Below are 21,225 nucleotides of genomic sequence, written 5' to 3' on the forward strand. Positions count from 1 at the left end.
GAACCTCTCAAATATGGATGGGTAACCAGGTAGATTCAACAGAAAAATACTTCTTTAGTACTTGAAGCGATACATGTGAATCATGCAGTTTACATTTTTTTTTCTGACAATAAAAGGACAGATTAAATGGAAATTAAGATAATATTTCCATTTCCACTAATTATTTGGACGCTATTGTCTAGATAATCTGCTTTAAGTATGTGTATGTACGTACACACATACGTATAACACTTAATAACAAAATATTACAGATGCACAATTATCCCAATGTACTTGCAAGTTAATCTATTAATTGATAGAGAAGGAAGATAAAAATACAGTAGCTTGGAATGAATGGTTAACTGCCAAAATCTGAAGTTATTGAATCATATTATTTATACCAGTAAGTACCTTGTTTAGTCCAGGCTGCGAACAGATTTTCGTAAGCCTTTCTTAGATGGAAATGATGGCTATTTTATTCCAAGAAATTTTCTTTATCTATAAAAAATAAATCTGTTTGAAGGGGAAAATTTACCCTAGAACATCCCAACTGAGTACAATATGTTTGTTCATTTGAAAAGTATGTGTTCTATGTTAATGGCCACCATATGGAGTGTACTTGCCAGGCACAATGGATGAGCTGGTGAACAAAACAGACAAGATCCCTGCATATGGTATTCAAACAAATTAGAATGCTTTACTCTTCCAAAAAGACATTCAGACAATAGTTGCCATTATTCCTGCAATCTTCATTTTTTTCCCTCAATCACTTGAAACTGACAAATCATACTGCACTTTTTTGTTACTCACATGTATATGTGTGTTAAGAAATGATTATAAATAAAACCAAAATAATACGTTTTATTAAGTTTTTTACACCTGGGACGCTCCACAAACATACTAAGCTGGAGTTCACTGGAAGCTTCCTAAGAAGTCTATTTGATGTATCCAGCAACAGAAATGGGGATAGATTTCTTTATGAAATTACATTTTACTAAACTACATACCACGTATAGAGCAATGCTTTAAAATGATTTTTCAACAAATAAGTTTAGCCATATTTTTCACTTGAAAGTAAAACATGATATTTGTGCCTTGTTACAAAGCTATTTTATAAAGATCTTCACAAGATATTTAGTTTGGCAAAAATTATAATTGCTTCATATGAAAGATGGAGAAAAATAACTTTCTAAGACCTTTTCTTCCCTGTAAATACTAGCCTGTCAAAGTTGTATATTTTTCTTTTCATGTAGAATGGTTCTGAAATTGGTTGAAATGTTTTTAATTTGATGTAGCAGACTGCATTAAGAAAAAGTTTTGTTAACCATGGATAGAATAGTGAATAATTTTTTAGGAAGTCACAAAGGGAAAAGTGCAAGTTGCATACTTATTATTGGAGCTTGTAACGACTGTGGCAGAGGCGTTCCAGAGACTGAAATCATCAAAGTTCTTTTCCCTGTTGGTGAACTCTATTTATCTTCTCTTTCTGACCACAAGTAACAAACGTACTTCTATAACTAGAGATGAATAAAACACATGGAGCAGAAATCATGTAACTTTTCACCAGTTTCCTAACACTGTGTAGAGTACAAAATTATTCTAATACAGACCAATATTTTCTTTTTAAAAAGTTTGTCATTGGCAGCCATTTCTGTGAAATATGTAGTAGATGTTTTGGAGCATGTTCATATTTTGATAATAAGAAAGAAAGTAGCTGGTTTGTGTCTAGTAGACGTAACCTTTCGATAGGTAGTAATCAAGCAGACGGGAAGAAGTCTCATAGGATTTGGCCTAACAGACAGGGGTTTAAGGAAAGGGAATGCTAATATAAACACAAAATTTGATACTTAGGAGACTTGAAATGCCAGTGAAATTTTAAAATTCTTCAAATATAAATAATAAATGCTGTAATAGCACTAAGCCTTTACAATAAATTACTGTTTGAAGACTACATGGCTAAGAAAGAAGCCAATGGGGGAAGAGAGTTGTATTAGATGTTTACCTGATTGCATTTTGTTCTTCTCCAAAGCATATTGCCAAATGTCAAAAGTCTCAGTTAATGCAGGAGAATTAAAACCCAGGTCATTCTCACTTTCTCTACCCAATTTCTTTTCTCTTTCAAAGATTCTTGCCTTCCAACTTCTTAGTAACCCTTTGTTCTGTAGGCTTGCTCTATGGAAGAGCCTAGAACATTGTCTAGCACAAAATAGGAATTGTTAAGTAAATTAATGTGTCCATTGTATGGAGAAAACTAAATTCCTCTTTCAGGGGAGTATACACAGTGCCACAGTGCCCAGATTTTCTGTAGAACCTGTCCCTCTTTGTTTCTGTTTAGATTTTTGGCAAGGAGTTTGAGCAGACACATTGCGGGAGATATTGCCTCCCCATGAGGCAGCACAATGGATGTTTATTTGAATTTTACATGTGGAGGAAGAAACTGGAAGTAATAGCTATTTTATTAGTTAGGTTAAAAATGCTATATGTACTAGGTTGATAAGATTGTAAAGAATCTGCTGAGAACAAGATGCTGTTCTAAGGACTATATCAGTGCTGAAAAGAATAGAGTATTAAGAATTTGGAAGAACTGTAAAACAAATGGCAAGTCCTCGTTCACTGCAGATCTTGAAAAGTCTGCTTATTGTGTGCTGGATACTCAGTGTAGTTGAAGGTGAATCCAGTCATTAGTGGCTCTGCCTAAGATCTTGGTGATTTCTTAGGCCAACTAGTTCAAAGAGTCATTGGAATGGAAACATTTTGTATGTATTTTCAACTCTGATAGGCACTATCTTTTGCCTAGTACATACAGTATAAAGTCATGCCTCTTGGACAGACTGATGTTAATCAAAACCAGAAAGAACAATTAATTACAATTATTTCCCCAAAAGGTTTTATATCATGTAATTAACACATATTTTCATTACTTAAAAATAAGCAAATAATAACCAAAACTAAAATTCTCTCTAGATCCCCTAAATACTTTTGAAATAGGTTACTCTGATACACATATCAACATGGTATTTGTACTTCTTTGTACATGTATTTGCAAATCTTTTCCTCATTATATACATCTCTTGTGGAGAATATATTTTTATTTTGTGTTTTAATTACGTAAATTATATATCTTATGTAGTTTTCAGGACTATTTTAGAGCAGTTTTAGGCTCACAACAAAATTGAGAGGAAGATACAAAGATTTCCCACATACCGCTGCTCCAGACATGCCTCCCCCATTATCAACGTTACTCATTAAAATGGTGCCTTTCTTACCAAGGATGAATCACAAGGAAGAATCTATAATTTTTCAAGTTCATACTTTATATCAGGGTTAACTCCTGGTGTTGTACCTTCTGTGGGTTTGGGCAAATATATAACGACATGTATCCATCATTATGATATCATACAGAGTACTTTCATTGTCCTCAAAATCCTCTTTCCTTTGGCTATTCATCTCTCTCTCCCCTTAGAAACCACCGGTCTCCTTATTGTCCTCAAAGTTTTGGCTTTTCCAGAATGTCATAGAGTTGGTTTTATGGATTTTTTAAAAAACAATATGTCTCAGCCATCTTTCAAATAGAGTGACCTCATTCTTTTTAACTGTTGCAATATTGTCAGCAGTGTGTGTGTCAGGGTAGATTTAGTCATGCCACTCTTAAACAGCATTTTGGTTGTTTCCAAATTGGGGCTCTCAACATCACGGTTGCAGTGGAAACCCTACAAGGCTGCACCTGTGAGAATGTTTCTAATTCACTTGATTTATTTAATAGTTAACACTAAAAACTGTTATTTGTGCCCTGAATCATGCAAAATTTTGGAAATCCCTCCTAAAGCAACAATTATTTTTGTGCATATATTATCTATCTGTACATTTATTTATCTGTTATCTATTTAGGATTTTGTCATTTAATCCTGAGTCCACCATTTACTATTTGTAAAATCTTGGACAAGATGTCACCTCTCCCTATCTCTGTTTCTTCATCTGTAAAGTGAGAATGTTAATAGTATTTGCCCCCTCAGATGGGAATTAAATTAATTCAATGAACTAATTAATTAAATGAATTAAATGAATTAATATTAACAAAAAACTGAGAACATTGATACATAGCTTATTTGGTATAAGCCATTATCACTGTTAATTCTTAATGAGTTACATGGTTTGGTGTTTCAGAACTGGTGCATAAAGAGTTCAGACTCTTATATCAGAGAAAACTAGAAGCTCTCTCCCTAAAAAGTACCAATGTTCCTGCTTATTGGAGTTTCTTGGCCTTTGAGACTTCAGAAGCAAGAAGGATTTTATTTTATTTTTTTAATGTTTATTCATTTTTGAGACAGAGAGAGACAGAGTGTGAACAGGGGAGGGGCAGAGAGAGAGGGAGACACAGAATCTGAAACAGGCTCCAGGCTCTGAGCTGTCAGCACAGAGCCCGATGCGGGGCTCGAACTCACAGACCGTGAGATCATGACCTGAGCCGAAGTCGGACGCTTAACCGACCAAGCCACCTAGGAGCCCCACAAGAAGGATTTTAGAGGCCTTCACTAATTTGGCCAGTCTATCTGAGCAATTAATTATAAAAAATAAATTCGTCAATAGACATTAATGGATTGTGTCTGTTGCCAATTCTCTGTCTAGAAAGAATCCATAGAGAGAATACATCTGGGCATGATTTATTGTAAAATAAATGTATTCAATATTAAGTAAACACCCATTGGGGCACCTGGGTGGCTCAGTCTGACTTGGGCTCAGGTCATGATCTCATGGTCCGTGAGTTCGTGGGTTTGAGCCCCACTTTGGGTTCTCTGCTGTCAGCACAGAGCCTGTTTTGGATCCTCTGTCCCCCTCTCCCTGCCTCTCACTCTCTCTCAAAAATAAATAAACATTAAAATTTTTTTAAATAAATAAGCACCCATTGTGCAATAAGCACAGTATTAACTATATGCTGATAAAAGATGGATAACTAAGGAATTTGCCGCTTAAAAACCACTCCCACAGACAATAGGAAAGACATGAGAGTTAGTAATTATTAGGAGGTCAATTCTATTAGAGTAGATATAAGGTAGTGTAATAGTAGGAAGGAGTGAGCACCTAAGCAATACCAAGTATGGCTCAAAAGACTTCATGAGGGATTTATATGAGAAATAATAGACATTTTCCAGAAATGGAAAGGGAGGTGAAGCCATTTCAGATGGATGTGCAGTTACAGAGCCATGAATCCATGTTAAATATCTGGGCATGCAAGTTGCTTTGTGTGAGAGGGGTGAGAAAAACTAGAAAAGTATGCAGGAACCAAATTATAAAGACTAGGGTATGTGATAGTTAGGAACTATGGTGTCTTCATCCGGAAATTGGAAAAAGGAGTACCATAATCAGATATGCATTTTAAAAAGTTAAACTTGGCATCAGAGTGAAGGATGGGATGCCAAGGGAGGAAATCGAAAGCCCAGATAATGACTAGGAGGCTAGTCCAACACTCCAAGTAGCAAAGATTATAGATTGGAGAAAGGGGAAGTGGAAACCAAAACATGTGGGATGGGGCCAGCAGTGGGTGGTGAGACAGGCTTTGGGAGATGAGAGTGTCAAGAATAAGTGGAAGGTATAGGAAAATGATATGGATATGAGCCCAGATTGTTAGATGAAGCTTAGGACTTGACAGTGACACAGAAAATAAAGTAAAAGAAAAAAAACTAGAGCTTCCTGTGGGAGCATCAGTACTTTAGATATAAGCAAGGACAAAAAGCAATTCCGTAAAAGAGACAGAAGACTATGGTGAGAGATGGAGGAGGAAAGCAGGGATGAACTGTTATCCTAGGTCAAAGTTACTGGAAGAGGATGTTGAGGAAGTGTGCGGTAACCAAGAGAGCACGGGGTTTCCAAAAGGTTATCTAGACTAGAAATGGGTCAGTCAATGGGCTTTGTGGACTAATGTAGTGTAGGACATGAAGAAGAAAGAAAGAAAATCAAGAAACTTACTAAACGTTCTCACTTAGGCCACTAGGTGACAGTGATCTTGTTAGCCAAAGTAGTGATCTGAAGGGTAGCATCTTAAGAGTGTAAGGTCAGAAATAAAAATAGTGAGTAGGAGGCATTTAGGAAGCTTTTATTTAGAAATGCCTGGTGGGGAGTTGGAAACTCAGGTTTGTGGACAGTTTTTACATCAGTAAGTTCAAAGTTGAAGATATTAGTTGGATCACCCACATAGATGCCTTGCTAACCAGAATTCAACAAACACAGCAGATAGTTATTATTTTGTTGTAATCTGTTCTGTGTCAGACATTTGTATGTAGAATAACACAGTTACTGCTACACAAATCAATAACAGTAGTTCCTAGCGGATTGTGCATAAATTCAAGAGAGGGATTCATTGGCTATAGAAGATTGTGATTAAGATAGAATGGCGGTAGCATTTTGAAAATCCCTTATCTTTGAAAAGGATTGTTATGTGTTTGGAGTTTATCATGAATTTCTGTACCCCCCAGTGCCATATCAAGATTTACATTATCAGTCTATTTTAGTATTATTCCTGCTTCTTTACCTCTTAGACCTTCATTCACTTGTCATTTCCATTTTCTATAAATTAGTGAAAACCCTGCTGCTGAGGTGCTGACTTCCATTTTTCTGTTGGGCCCTGAGCATGAGAATGCTAACACCTCTTTTAGTTTGAAGCATAGTTTCTCATCATATTTGACTTATTTAAGCTTTTGACATGCTTGAGTGTTAAATTGTGTTTTGGGTATTTTTTTTTCTTTTCTTTATAGGTATGTCTATATTTCACCCACTGAAGAAGCTCATACTAGATTTCAAAGAAAGAAAGAAAGAAAGAAAGAAAGAAAGAAAGAAAGAAAACCCATATTGGTATATGGAGTTGTCTGGATTTAATTTTTCTGGCCTACCTCATAGCTAAACTAACCCATGTTTTTTACTTGAATGTTTGTTTTTCAGAGACTAGTAGACAGACCATTGAAGTCCTATGTAGAGTTCAGGATTATTGATTTTTGCTACTTTTAACCTCCATATTTTTTTTCACAATTTTTTTCTAAGACAAAATAACTCCTTGAAAGAAAAGATTAAACTTGCACTGTTTGCAGAAACTGATCATAAAGAAATTTGCATAAAGTATTTAGCAATATTTGCAATATTGGCACTGGTTTCTCAATATTATTACCGTTATGAGACAAAACAAAGAACTGATGCATTTGTAACACCTCCATTGTGGTTGAGGAATGTTAGCATACTTTTCTAGTGTGGTTGTGGCAACAGAACATTTTAATAATTTCTGGCAGAATTCTTCATTTTTCAGCAGGTTAATCTACAGTGGCATTATGTCCCTTTCATTATAATTTTCAAAGAGCTGTCAATCAATAATTTTTAAAGATATAAATTTAATTTCCTTGCCCTTCCTCCTTTAGTTTATTCTGCCAACCATTTATAGTAAACCTAATTGTAGGCTTTGCTGGTTTTGGTACCACATTCACCTCACTCATCCATTAATTTTTATTTCTGACAGAATAAACATATGGTCCTAATGCTTTATGAAATCAGACTCTTGGAACCAGATTCTGTTATAAATTTCATTGCTCGTTACCTTTATGCGATGTTACATTATATACATCACTTAGCCTTCATGAAACGTTGCATAGATGGAACAGATCTATTTGACTTTTAAGTTTTACTTTCTCTTCTTATAAACATGAAATTCATGTAACCATATATGTAGTTTATGGCTTTTCATATATACTTGTATGTGTTATTGGCTACAATGTCTTTATTCATATTTGATGGTTTTAATTAAGACAAGGATGAATGAATAATATTCCTGTTATTGTCTAATGCAGGGGTTGGCGAAGTAAGGACTCATGGCCTCTTTTTGTATGACCCAATTTCTAAGAATAGGTTTTACATTTTTAAATGTTTGAAAAAGACTCAAAAGAAGGATAAAATTTTGTTTCCTGTAGAAATCATATGAAGTTCAAATTTTAGCCTCCAAAAGTAAAGTTTTATTGGAATATAGCCATATCTATCCATTTACATTAGTATATAGCTGCTTTCACGCTGTAGTGGCAAGGTTCACTCATTGTAATGGTAGACCCCATAGACTAAAATATTTACTATCTTTTTAAAGAAAAGGTTTTCTGACCCCTGGTCTACTGCATTGCTGACTTTTATTTTCTTATGAATTTCAAAAATTTATAGAATCAAAATAACACCAGAATCAATTATTTCTTTCCCCTAAAAATTACACAGGCAACTATTCCATTTCATGTTCTTGTATTTGCTGTTACAGCATGCTTGTCAAATTTTGTCCTGGGCAAAATTGATTCCCTGTGCAATTCTTATTCTGCCCCAAGAAGAATTTGCCCAAAGAATAAGAGTGCTGTATTCTGTATGGCCCAAAGAATATTCTTTGCCCAAAGAATAAGAGTGCTGTATTTCAAATACATTCTCTTTTCTCCATTTTCTGTCATTGTCTACATATTTAATTTGTTTTAATAAAGCTAATTGCACAGCAGGGATAACTCTAATCTAGAAGTAAAAAAGCCTGAGTTCAATATTTAATCATTATTTTGTTTTCTAGGCAGAGATTTTTAAAAATTCTTTTTTAATTTTTTAAAGTATATTTATTTATTTTGAGAGAGACAGAGACAAGTGCGAACAGGGAAGGGACAAAGAAAGGCAGAGAGAGAGAGAGAGAGAGAGAGAGAGAGAGAGAGAATCCCAAGCAGCCACCATGCTGCCAGTGCAGAGCCAGATGCAGGGCTCAAACTCACCAAACTGTGAGATCATGACCTGAGCCAAAACCAAGAGTAGGATGCTTAACAGCCTGAGCCACCCAGGCGCCCCTCTAGGCAGAAATTAAATAAATAACTACATGAACTGTGAAAAGTGGATGGCAAGACCTGCTAAGACAGACTCCATGGATCTTTGAAATGTCTACATTTTCATTAGAGGTTGAGAATAATTAAACTGGAAGGTGACATCTTAAGACAGACTACTCTGTGTAGTAAACAACTACACTGATTTAACAGAGATGACTGTCAGAGTGAATGTAGCAGTTGTTCCTAAAAGAAAGAAATAGCTGTCTTCTTTGAAAATAAGTTATTTTGCTGGCTCCCTTACCCTACATTTTTTCCTCTTTCATATATCATATTGGAAATAATAAAAAATGGGTTGGTTTTTTGAATGTTATTTGTATAAAGTGTGAGTAAGCTCTAAGGAAGGCAACATAGAGTTTCTATAAAGTTCTGTGTTTCTTTGATGTTTTGCTCTAGTCTGGATACAATATGGAGGCTCTCTATTTAACCTTAATTCTTTTTTAAAAAATTCTTAATTCTTTTAAGTAATTATAAAAGATTGTGAGTTTTGCGAATTATATTCTAAAATATATAAAGGAAATAATATATTTCCTTTGCTTCAAGTTATTTGTGGAACACATTGAGGAATTCATTTATATATTCCTCAAATATTTATTGAGTACCTACTATATGTCAGAAACTATTTCTGAAATGTGGGATATATCAGTGAACCAAACAGAACCAAACAAGATTTTGGCCCTCTGGAACTTATACTCTGGTGGGAGGAAACCAACAAGAAACAATGTACATAATAAATGAATAAAAGGTATAGCATATTAAAAGATGGTAAGTGAAATGGAAAAAAAAAGAGCAAAGTGAGGGATATCAGGAATATCATGGTGGGAGTTGTGATCTTAAATAGGGTAGTTAGTGAAGGCTTCATGGACAAGATGAAGCTTAAGTGAAAAGTTGAGGAATGCCTATAGCTTCTTCAACCTTTGGATATATATAACTTTTGGATATATCCAAATCCAAGGGGTAGGCATTTCAGGGAGAGAGAAGAGTGAGTATAAAGACCCCTAAGATGGGCGGAAGCTGACCTGGGTAGAAAACAGCTAGGAGGTATAATGGCCAGAATGGAGTAAAAGAGAAGTTTAATAGGAAATGAGTGAGAGAGATGATGGGGTCAAATCATACAGGAACTTGTAAACCACTGTAAAGATATTTCACGTAGTGATATGGGGAGACCAGAGTGGGACTTTTTGCTGGGGAGTGATAGAATTTGATTTACTTGTTAGAAGGTCTACTTGACTGCTTTTGTTGTAGAAGAGCAAGAACAGAAGCAAAGGGAATTAGGAATGGGAATATTGCAGTAATTCAAGCGAAAGCTGACGTGGCTTGAACCAGGACTAGTCATGGAGGTGGTAAGAGTAGGTGGATTTTGGACCATTTCGAAGGTAGCATGTGTAGGGTTTCTTGGCAGGCCGGATGTAAGAGCAAGAGGAAAAAGCAGAGTATATTTTGACACTTTCTCTCTTTTTTGGGGGGAGGCTGCCATCAGTCAAAAATGGAGGGGTTTACAGATTGGACAGGTTTTGGGAGAACATCAAAAGCTCAACTTTGAGTATTCTGAATTTAGTGAATTAAAATCAACTCAGTAAGATCCCAGTTAGTACCTTCCCAGTGTCTACCTCATGGAAGATGTTAAAAAACATTGTATGAGCATGTAATGTATACAAATATAAGAAGTACCACTACAGTGTGAAATAATAAATGAGCATTCATTGAGCAGCTAGTACTCAATGAATGGCAGGCATCAGACCGTGCACCATAAAGCAGGGAGTCTAACTAAATTCTTGTTAGAACCTCAGAAGGTAAATTGTATCTTCTACATTTTACAGAAGAAGAAACTCATGACAAGTGATTTGCCTAAAGTTCACATAATTAATTAGGTGGCTCTGGCTTCAAACTCCTAGTTTACGATTCAAACTCCTAGTTTACAACTTTAAATACAGCTTCTTTTTAATTTTATCAGTGATCTCACAAAAGAAACATTATGATACCTGATAAGCTGCCTTGTCTTTAAAATCTGATTTTTACCTTCAGATTATAATACAAGTGAACAAAAACAAGCCTGTAAGAAGCATGAACTCTATGTGAGTTTCCGGGATCTGGGATGGCAGGTAAGAATGGTCAGTTAACTAGGGTGCTTCTTTCCCATTTTATTATAAATCCAGAGTTATTCATAATCTTTGTTAGTAATATTTCCAATATATTAACCAATTATATTTGATATGACTATTCAGTATATAAGTTACCCACATCATTTTTATTTCTCCCTTGTCCTTTTGCCATTGAAACATCATTATTAGGGTTTACAGTAAAAAAAACAACTACGCTGAAGAAGAAACATAATCCTATGATACTTAGAAAGTGGAAAAACAGGTGCTGTTGTTTACATATCCCAAAGTTTTAATTTTATACCGATTTTTCAGATTTACTTGAGTAACAGCATTTGCCCCCTATATGGTCTCAAACTCAAGAGCTAAGAAACAGAATCCTTGTCTATAATGTTATTAATAAGTAGATCTACAGAAAAAAAACATTTTTCTTGAACTTAAAAAATCTTATTGCTGTCTTTTACAAGTGCTTCACAAAGAGGGTGAGGAAGAGAATTTAACCAAAATAGTTTTTTTTAATTTTTCTAATTTTTTTTTAAATTTATTTTTGAGAGAAAGACAGAGTACTAGTGGGGAAGGGGCAGAGAGAGAGAGAGGGAGACACAGAACCCAAAGCAGGCTTCAGGCTCTGAGCTGTCAGCACAGAGCCCAACGGGGCTCAAACCCACAAACCGTGGCTTTGACCTAAGCCAAAGTTGGATGCTTAACCGACTGAGACACCCAGGTGCCCCAACCAAAATAGTTTTTAATGGCTTTATGTATTGATAGTTTAAATTGAAGTTTTTAGATTATATTATCCGATTATAATGGATTTGCAGAATTTGAGTTATCTCATTGAAAAGTAATAATAAAATGTAAGCATTTAAAAATTTTATGATAAACCTTCAACATGATTCATTCAGTAAGTTTATATTTGGACCAAGTTTTACTTCTTGGGGAAAAAAAAATCAGGACAACCATTCCACATGCCAATTTTTTGGCTTCCTAAAAAATTTCATGTGCCTTTCTCAAGAGTTTGCTCCAAATTATTTCTTCTAAGGAGACTATAAAGTTAGCACATGAATGGAAAGAAAAACAGAAAAAGGAACAAATATTAAAGCTTTAGGAGGTTGTCAGACTTCTAAAACCAGGAATGAGTTATTAAGAAGTAATGGGAATTATCTCAATTAAGTTTATTCTTCTTTTCCTTTCTGGTTCACTTGAACTTTCCAAAGTTCATAATTTCCTGTTTAAACAATATTTACAATGCTATTTAATGATTATGGTTTTATTCATGAATACATGAATTAATACATACTCTGAATATCCTACATAGCAACCTCTTGGGAAAAATTACAGAGGGCAATTTCTTGTGAAAATATTTATACTTGTGTTGTAAACTTGAACCTAAAAATAAATTAATGGCTTGAGGGAGGCTGTCATGTTAGAATAATTGTTGGATGAAGAAGAGAAACCTATCTAAACTAAATATGGGTATTCTTCAAGAATTACTTTATTTTTATTTTGGTGATTTCTTTTCTCCTCCTCCTCCTCCTCCTTTGTTTTGTTTTGTTTTGTCTTCTGTTTATGTGTGTGTGTGTGTGTGTGTGTGTGTGTGTATTTTAGGACTGGATTATAGCACCAGAAGGATATGCTGCATTTTATTGTGATGGAGAATGTTCTTTTCCACTCAATGCCCACATGAATGCCACCAACCATGCCATCGTTCAGACTCTGGTATGCTTTGTTTTTGTAGAATTGAAAGTGGTTTATGATGCAAGCATCATATAAAAGTTATTTTAAAGGGAAGCATCCATTTATAGCTATAAATGTATGATTTTTTCTTTTAAAACTCCTTTGGTATTTTTTAGAGCCAAACTAACAATTGTGGATATAGTCAGGACATTTGGGCTTGTTTAAAGAATAATCCTGATTCCAGAATGGGGAAGGATTCAGCTAGGAAAATTGGAGTAACCACATGAAGTAGTCACTCTGCACTGATTTCTTCACTATGCAATATGACTAACCACACAGGTTCCCAAGGGCCATTTCTAACCTAGCAATTCATTAGTAATCATTGCAAAAACATTGAATAATAGCCTTACTGAATTTCATCTGAGCGCTTTTACTCTAATTATTTAAGAATGTTCCACAACATATTTTCATATTATGAAATTTCTTCGAATAGAATGTAAGTAGAAGACTCGTTTCTATTTCTTGATACTAGGTTTCTTTTGTTTGTTTGTTTGTTTTAAATAATCTTTAAGGTGGATTTAATCTTCTTTTCTTCCCTTCCTCACTCAGGAATTTAGCAGTGATTTAATCTCCAATAACCTGGGCTTATTTTTGTGAAAACAATAGTTAAGTGTTGGTTTCATGCTGTCTAAATGATTCTACTATATCTAATGAGCTCGAGAAACCTCTTGAGACTCTGACATACCTGCCTTATGGTATATGACTTATGGATTTGGCAGTGGGACAGTCTGGAAGACTAAGTGAAAGGCTTCTAGAAGGTGCAATAGACTGATATAATTACAAATTAATGTTTAGGTTAATACGAACATTTTAACTGTATGTCATCAGTATAGAAGGAAGAGAACAAAGTATTTGAGATTTAAGATTTAGTGACAGAGTGGTTATTTGGTGGATGGCAGTAGGTGAGCAGTAGCTATAAGGAAAAAAAAAAAATCTTTGTGGGTGAGTCTTGTTTGTGGCCAATAAGAAACATAACTATTAGAATTTGTGAGTTGACTCTTCAGAAGATTGTTTCAGAATTAATTTAAAATTTAAAGCTAAGGGAAAGAAAATCCCAGTTTTCTTCTGAATAAGAAAGGGTATATCTAAATTGACAGATTAATCCTTGAATGACTTGGTATTTTCTATTCTCTTCCCTGACATCATAGGTACTAGAGAATAGTTAGACACCAAAGACACACATCTGTGGCAACTACAGCATGGATATTGTCAAAAACTTTGGAAATAATTTAGAGTAAAAACAAACAAACAAACAAAACAAAACAAAACGCCAGAGATAAAACAAATGTATATTTTGAAAGGCTTTCATTTAAAATATTCTTTTTATGCTTGACTAATGAGATTGTCTACTTCTGTGCCATATGCAAAGTATAGAGTAAATTCCTGTGAGAATTTTAAGATTTGTTATGCTTTCATCTTTGCTTTTTATAAATAGAAGCACTTCTTGATACAGGAGATCATTTCTGGGGAATGGGCAGGTCTTCAAGTTGTATTCAAACCTCCTCCAGTAAAAAGACTATGTGAACTCTAGCCATCTATCCTTGCCTATGAGACTTCACCATAACCCAAAAGCCAATTACTTAGAGAGAAATGCTACTGTTTTAAGCCTTGGAAGAATAGCCATGATCACTGGCTTTTTGTAGGGTCAGAGCAACAGTCACTATTAGCTTATAGAGAAATGACACTTTTTCAGAAAATTCTTTGCTTCTTTATGCTGTCATCTCAATGACTCAGCAGACTTCTGCTTCATGAGATATGCATCTAATATATCAAAGTTTCCCTCAGGCTAAGAATTGCTTAATTATTGAAAAACTCTGTCAACAAACTCTCCCTTTCTCTCATTTTTTCTTTTCATTTTTTTTTTCTTATAAATATACAAGCACATACTGTCAGCTTTTAGGGCTGTAGTCTGGAAGGCAGTGTCAAAAAATAAACATTTAAAAAAAATCTGACATGGACTTGGAACAAGACCCTGCTGTGTATCACTGTCCTGGGATATGGGACATAAGTCATTGCAAAACTTGAAGCATACATGGGAAGTTTGATTTTTTTTTTCCTGGCATTGTGCACTCTACGTTTGTTCTGTGTAGGACATGAAACAAGAAGACAGGCATGTTTGTTGTTAAAGGCAAGCATATTTGTGACTAATATGTTTGAGAAACTATTCAAGAACAATCCATTTTTTCAGAATGATTGCTTCGTGAAGCTGCCAAGGCCATTGAAACAAGGGGTTATCAATCATGTATGTGTGGGTTATGGAAGATAAAGCTGATGAGGGACAAAAGCTGCATCTGAAATTTGTAGAAACTATCCAACTTTTAGTTTTGTGAGGTCTTAGGAAATTTCAAGTTCATGTCAGATCACCTCATTTTTCCTGCTGTTTCTATCCACATGCAGGGCTCCTATATCATTTCAGCCAGGACACTGTGCAGCCAAAACTCTAAGAGTCTGTATTTGCTTTTTGTGGATCCCTCAGGACTCATCAGTGGGACTTCCCATAAACCCCTTTGGGGAAAGGGCCAGGGTAGGTGGGTGGGAAAGGGGAAACCATGTTCTGGCTCCTTGCTCAATTATTGCAAATCATAGGCAGACGGCCAGTCTGATGGAAATGAGAGTAAACCCTTTACTTAAGTATTTCACTTTCAGTATACAGCTACCTTTTAGGCTTCTGGGGGAGAGGGATATTCAATTTGTAAAATATCTAGGCTCTTTGCTTCTGATTTTGCTTGGCCTGCTTTTTTGGCGCTTGGCTAGGAGAGAAAGAAAGTCAAAGCCAATCCGGTAACAAAAAATTCTATAGAGAAGACTTGAAATCATTGCTTTAAAACAAGTTTTGGATTGTACCTGGAATATATTTTGCTGTGATTTTTATGCTTCCTTTAACTGTGGAAAATTAAGAGTTGGCATAACTTTAGTGATTTATTGCTTAATTGTCCTTTAAAAAATAATTCTTAGATTAAAATCTTTCTGAGATTCAAATCTCGTGGTGTCACTTCACTGATTTGCATTTATAACTTCTGTATAAGTTCTGACTTCATGAAGTCTATAGAAGTTGTCTTTTTAACCAGAAGCAACTCAGTGCAGGTTGCCATGTTCTTTCCCCCAGGAAAATTTCCACTGAATATTCCATAGAAGGAGTTTTCCTTACTTGGTAGAATATTTTTCAAGGCCCCAACACATAATTAGAACTGGTGAGTTGGTTCTAGGTGTTAATGCTTAAAAATACATCCTTCACTACCAGTTTCCAACCCCCACCCCAGCCATTGAGCATAAATAGGAGAAGAGTGATAGGTTAAGGGTGTACCTGACTGTGAGTGACAAAACAGGAATATTATTTGAAAGCTCTGGACAAAATGTCTTATTTCTTAAAAAAAAAACAAAACAAAACATGTTTTTCTTTCCCAGGTTCATCTGATGTTTCCTGACCACGTGCCAAAGCCTTGTTGTGCTCCAACCAAATTAAATGCCATCTCTGTGCTGTACTTTGATGACAGCTCCAATGTCATTTTGAAAAAATACAGAAATATGGTAGTGCGCTCATGCGGCTGTCATTAATATTAAATAAGAATGGTAATAAGAAAAAGATCTGTGTTAAGGTTTATGACTAAAATAAAAAGTATGCTTTCAGACAAAAAGGGAATTTCATAAAATTAGTCTGACTCATTTCATTTCTGTTCCTATGTACGATATCATGTATATAGTCACTTTTATTTATTTAATGGTATATATCTCCTTTGTGGATGCCTTATCAATAAAATCTATTTTATAGGTCTATTAAATGTAGATAGCCTGGTTTGACATTCAATGGGATATGCTAAGTCCAATTCAATTCCATTTCAACATTCTTTTTCTAATACAATCTTTATATGATTATCTGAAATCAGACAGGACTCCTTTGTCATCAGTGAGGGAAATTGAACGCATTTAGTTATGTTGTGCCAGTGAAAACTGTGATAGGATATTTATTTAGAAATAAAACTAAAACCAAAAAAAAAGATGAACAACCCAAACGAAAGTGCTTGGATAAACACAAGTTTTCTTTTAGAGTTTCTGCTTCATTAGATAAAGTGAAATCTTGAACTGGATTTGAATAAATAAGCAGTAGGCAGAACACAGAAGACGAAAGATGACACACAATTGTTGTAACTGTTTTCTTTAACCGAATTGGTGTAACTGGAGGAGTGTGTTCCTTCCTGGCTTGTGGACTGGAGATTTTGCAAAGCACTCAAAGTTTCAGGAACTCTGTGGAGACAGGCTTGAGCCTATGTCCGTTAACTTTCCAAGTTAACGCTAAAAAATCGTAGTACAACCTTCTTACCTCAAATAAATCACGTCTGCCTATTATCTAGAACACGACTTCTGCAGATTTTTTCCCCCAGATTTAAAAACAGTCCAAAATAAGGAAACGTTTACATGCGCTCCGCTTCCCTCCCCACAGACAAGAGTCACTGCATACATAAAACATACCGGAACAAAGATGCCGACAGAGCCATTTTCTTTAGCTCTCCTTTCAAACTGAGTTTGCTGATTGATGTGATGCAAGGGATTTTATTTAGGTGAAAGCACTGAAACTAAACTGAAGGAAATTACCAAAAACCCCAGAATGGCTTTGACAGAATTGCCATTTCGAAAGAACAGCTGAAATCCATTTTTCATATCTTTGAGAATGAGCTCAATGAAAACCTTATTTTGTAAGGGGATTTTGTAAACCTTCCTCCAAGAGCAAATAATTCCAAACGGGAAGGTTCTGTTGTGTGTATGTGCATGTGTATTCTTCCCTCTGAAATTAATTTATTTTCTTTCTTTGCCTTCTAAGGCTTCTCTTTAACACACAGTTACTTTGGGAAGGATGACATTTAGATGGATTACTTGCGCTTTCTGGTGGCTCCATGGTTAGGCTTATTTACAGTTCATCTAAAATATTCATAAAGCACCACTTTCTAATCATGTTTTGGACCTTTCAGATCAAACTTATATCAGAAATAGCTTCCAAAATGTTATCAGTTCATTTGTAATTCAGGTATATTGCAATGTTGTTTTAAAATACAGTTTATCTTAAAGAAAATTTGATAATAACTATATTGGGGGCTACATTAAGTAATATATTTTAAAATAAATAGTGTGCCATTGTAAGAATAAGAAACGGAAGTCTATTATATTATTCTCTAAATGTGCTGTTTAAATATATTTCTATATTTTAAAATCTATTAAATGTGTGACGCTAGTTTCTGCTGTGCTGTATTTAAGAGGGATACAAAAATGTAAGTGTGTTATGAATTGAGACTAGAAGACTATCAGATGTAAAATGTTCGTGCGTTACTTGACTCTTTATGCTGTTTTTAATTGCCAAAACTAACTTTTGTGTTTTTAATAAATAATTCACTGTTAAATGGATAAAGCAACAATCCATGAATTAAATATCTTCTTAATCGGCTCCAATAACAAAGAGATTTTGAAAATAGCAAAAATGATAGGGATGGAAAAATACCCCACTGGTTCTTTTTCATTTAAGAAAGTAGATCATTAGCATCAGTATTTTCCCACTTTTTCAAATTAGATATATGAATATATGTACATAGATGCACATATGTTCAGTTACATTATTCTCAAAGAACTATTATAGTAAATTTGTAGTATTACTTTGGTAATACTTAAGCTGCTGTCAGAAACCAGAATAATTTGGCCTATTTTAATAGAATCCAAATAACTCAAGTCTTTTTAGTTCTTTAGGTATTGGCTTTTTGTGTTTGTTTTTTAAATTTCCTGCTTTATATGCATTTTGCTTTGTAAAGTGGCCCTAATTCTTTTTGAAAGGAGAAGGGCATAAATCACAAACATTCCAGTTCTTTAAAATTAAGACAAAAATAAATCGTCTACATCGAACTAAAGAAATAAGAAAAATGCAGTGAAGAATATCCAAAATTATTTTTTTTCTCAAGAACTGTCATTTTATAATCCCTATATCACCATCATCGAATCTGAGCCAGAGTCTACTGGCTACTCTACAGTTTGGCAAATATCATCTCCCAAGAAATTTACCATGAATAATGTTTATGATGCAGTTCCATGCAAGGCAGAAGAAATCATCATTCCCAAACACAAGTCACCATCTCATAACTACTCAGTCAAGTGCTCCATCTATCATCCAATTTCCATTTCAGATTACCTGCTTTTCTATGGTTTCTCTTTTGCATATTTTATTTTATTTTATTATTTTAATTTATTTGCCTGGAACTTTGTTTAAAGTTAGAAGTGAAAATGCCTTTGCTGATAAAACATATATGTTGATAAGTATACATCCATGCATCTACACTTTATGTGTACTGGTTAAGATCATACTTGAGAAGAAAGTAGGTAAAGTAACAATCAATGCCAGTATTTATTCCTATTTAGGCAGAAAAGTGACACTTTATCCAAGTTAGCAATTTAAAAAGAGCAAAGGGTCTGCAAAACTGCCTCAACGTCTGTCGTAACATTTGTGAAAGCGTGTTTGAAACATGGGGGTTTCAAAGAAGAACCTGGATCAGATGTAGCCTTTAAAAATAACAAAGACATTTCAGAAGTTTTAAAGCATGCACCTTAAAACGTTTGCATCTCAGTTTCAACTTTGCAGAGGCAGCTAACCTCCAATCATTCCTGAGATGTCAATATAGGTACACAATGGAGAGAATGGGTAGAAGCGCTACAGCTTCAAACTAGAACTTATATGTAGAAGGATGAGAGACAAAAGACTGCGTAAACAGCCCCCAGACCCAGCCAGTTTGGAACCAGAACCTAAGTTGATAGCTTATTGAGGTGAGCAGTATTTGTTCCCCAGTTCATTGTGGCTACTACTAGACGGTGAAATATAATAGGACATACTTAAAAAGCTGGACTGTGTTTATTTTCCCACGGATGCTTCTAGAAAAAGTCCAAACTAGGAAAATAATTCTCTACCTTGAGCCACAAGGCCAATGAGGTATCTTAGATTATGCATCTTTATACTTTCTTCAATAATTCACATATACCCACACATACATGCACACATATGAATAGGCATATTTTTATATATTTTATTCATTTATTTTAAATGTTTATTTATTTTGAGAGAGAGAGAGAAATAATGAGTGGAGGGAGGGGCAAAGAGAGAGGGAGACAGAGAATCCCAAGCAGTCTCTGCAGCTGTCAGCAGAGTCCGAAGTGGGGCTTGAACTCACAAACCCTGAGGTCATGACCTGAGCTGAAACCAAGAGTTGGAGGCTTAACCAACCCAGGAGCCCCAATAATTTTGTATGTCTTAAAGAAGAGAGAATAAAAACGGGAGTACAAAATTTTTAAATGAACTTCAGGGAAGGAAAAATACATGCAAGAAGAAATTTAAAAGAACTTAAAGTATATGAAGATCAAAGGGAGTTCTAACATCTATTTAATCAGTATTCCAGAAAATTGGAGACAATTTTTGGGTCAACAGCCGACCTCTTTATCAGAGCCGCCTTCTCAACTTGGAAGTCGGTCAACAGGTAATTACTATCCTCAGATTGCTAAGGAAAAATAACCATCGTTTGGAATTCTATACCCAGCAAAACTATATCAAACATTAGGGCAAAATAATTCTTAGGCAAGTAAAACGGAGAGACAATTTATCATCAATAGCAAAACCACTGCTAAAGATTTTACCTTAGGGAGAAAAACAGTTAACCCCAAAATATATACAATAATGATGAGCAAGAAGATGGGGGTAGGCTAAAATAAATAATAATGTCTAATAATCATGGTTTTAAAAATGAAGAGAATTAAATAACATTAACTCGGGTTAAGTAGAGTAAAATACAGTGCAACTATGGAATATATAATGGAAGATGGATGGTTGGAAATGGTTTTGCATTTTATTTAATGATGATTAAACTCATTAACCTCAGAACACGAAATAGTGTGTATTTTAAATCAGGATTGATACAATTTTTCTGTAAAAGATGTGATAATAAATAATTTAGGTTTTAAGTTTCTGTTGGAACTACTCAGTTCTACTGCGGTAGTGTGAAAGCAGTCATAGGAAATATATACACTAGGGTCACCTGGGTGGCTCAGTGGATTGAGCGGCCGACTTTGGCTCAGGTCATGGTCTCACAATTTGTGAGTTTGAGTCATGTGTGGGCCTCACTGCTGTTGGCACAGAACCTGCTTCAGATCCTCTGTCCTCCTCTCTCCATCCCTCCCCAAATTAAAAAAAAAAAAAATAGATACACTAATACGTGTAGCTGTATTCCACTAAGACTTTACTTATGAAAAAAGTGGGGATAAGATTAGGCCCATAGACTATACTTTGCTGACCCTTGTTCTAAACCAGTAGAAGGGATAATTGTAATCTGTAAGATACAATCAATTCAACACGATAAAAAAGAAGAGGAATTTTAAAAACATAGCAAAGGGGAAATATTGTATATAATGAAATGATGGCAATAAATCCATAGACAGTAAGCAGACTGAAAAGGTCACTACTGCCAGATTGGATTTAAGATAATCTCAACAGCTAGTGACATTCTGTTCATAAACTTTTTTAATGTTAATTA

The 21,225-nt window shown here is 34.8% G+C and overlaps 1 protein-coding gene across 1 annotated transcript in view; it reads left to right on the forward strand.

Moving 5' to 3' along the window:
* Nucleotides 1-18,081, forward strand: part of BMP5 (bone morphogenetic protein 5) — a 114,627-nt gene extending 96,546 nt beyond the window's left edge. The window contains exons 5-7 of the mRNA XM_015070141.3: nt 10,869-10,945; nt 12,548-12,658; nt 16,082-18,081. Of these exons, the coding sequence (XP_014925627.1) occupies nt 10,869-10,945; nt 12,548-12,658; nt 16,082-16,231 (338 nt within the window). The 3' untranslated portion in view covers nt 16,232-18,081. The remainder of the gene's footprint in view (nt 1-10,868; nt 10,946-12,547; nt 12,659-16,081) is intronic.
* The last annotated feature ends 3,144 nt before the right edge of the window (nt 18,082-21,225 follow it).

The sequence above is a fragment of the Acinonyx jubatus genome, chromosome B2, assembly GCF_027475565.1.
Source record: "Acinonyx jubatus isolate Ajub_Pintada_27869175 chromosome B2, VMU_Ajub_asm_v1.0, whole genome shotgun sequence".
Taxonomy (NCBI): Eukaryota; Metazoa; Chordata; class Mammalia; order Carnivora; family Felidae; genus Acinonyx; species Acinonyx jubatus.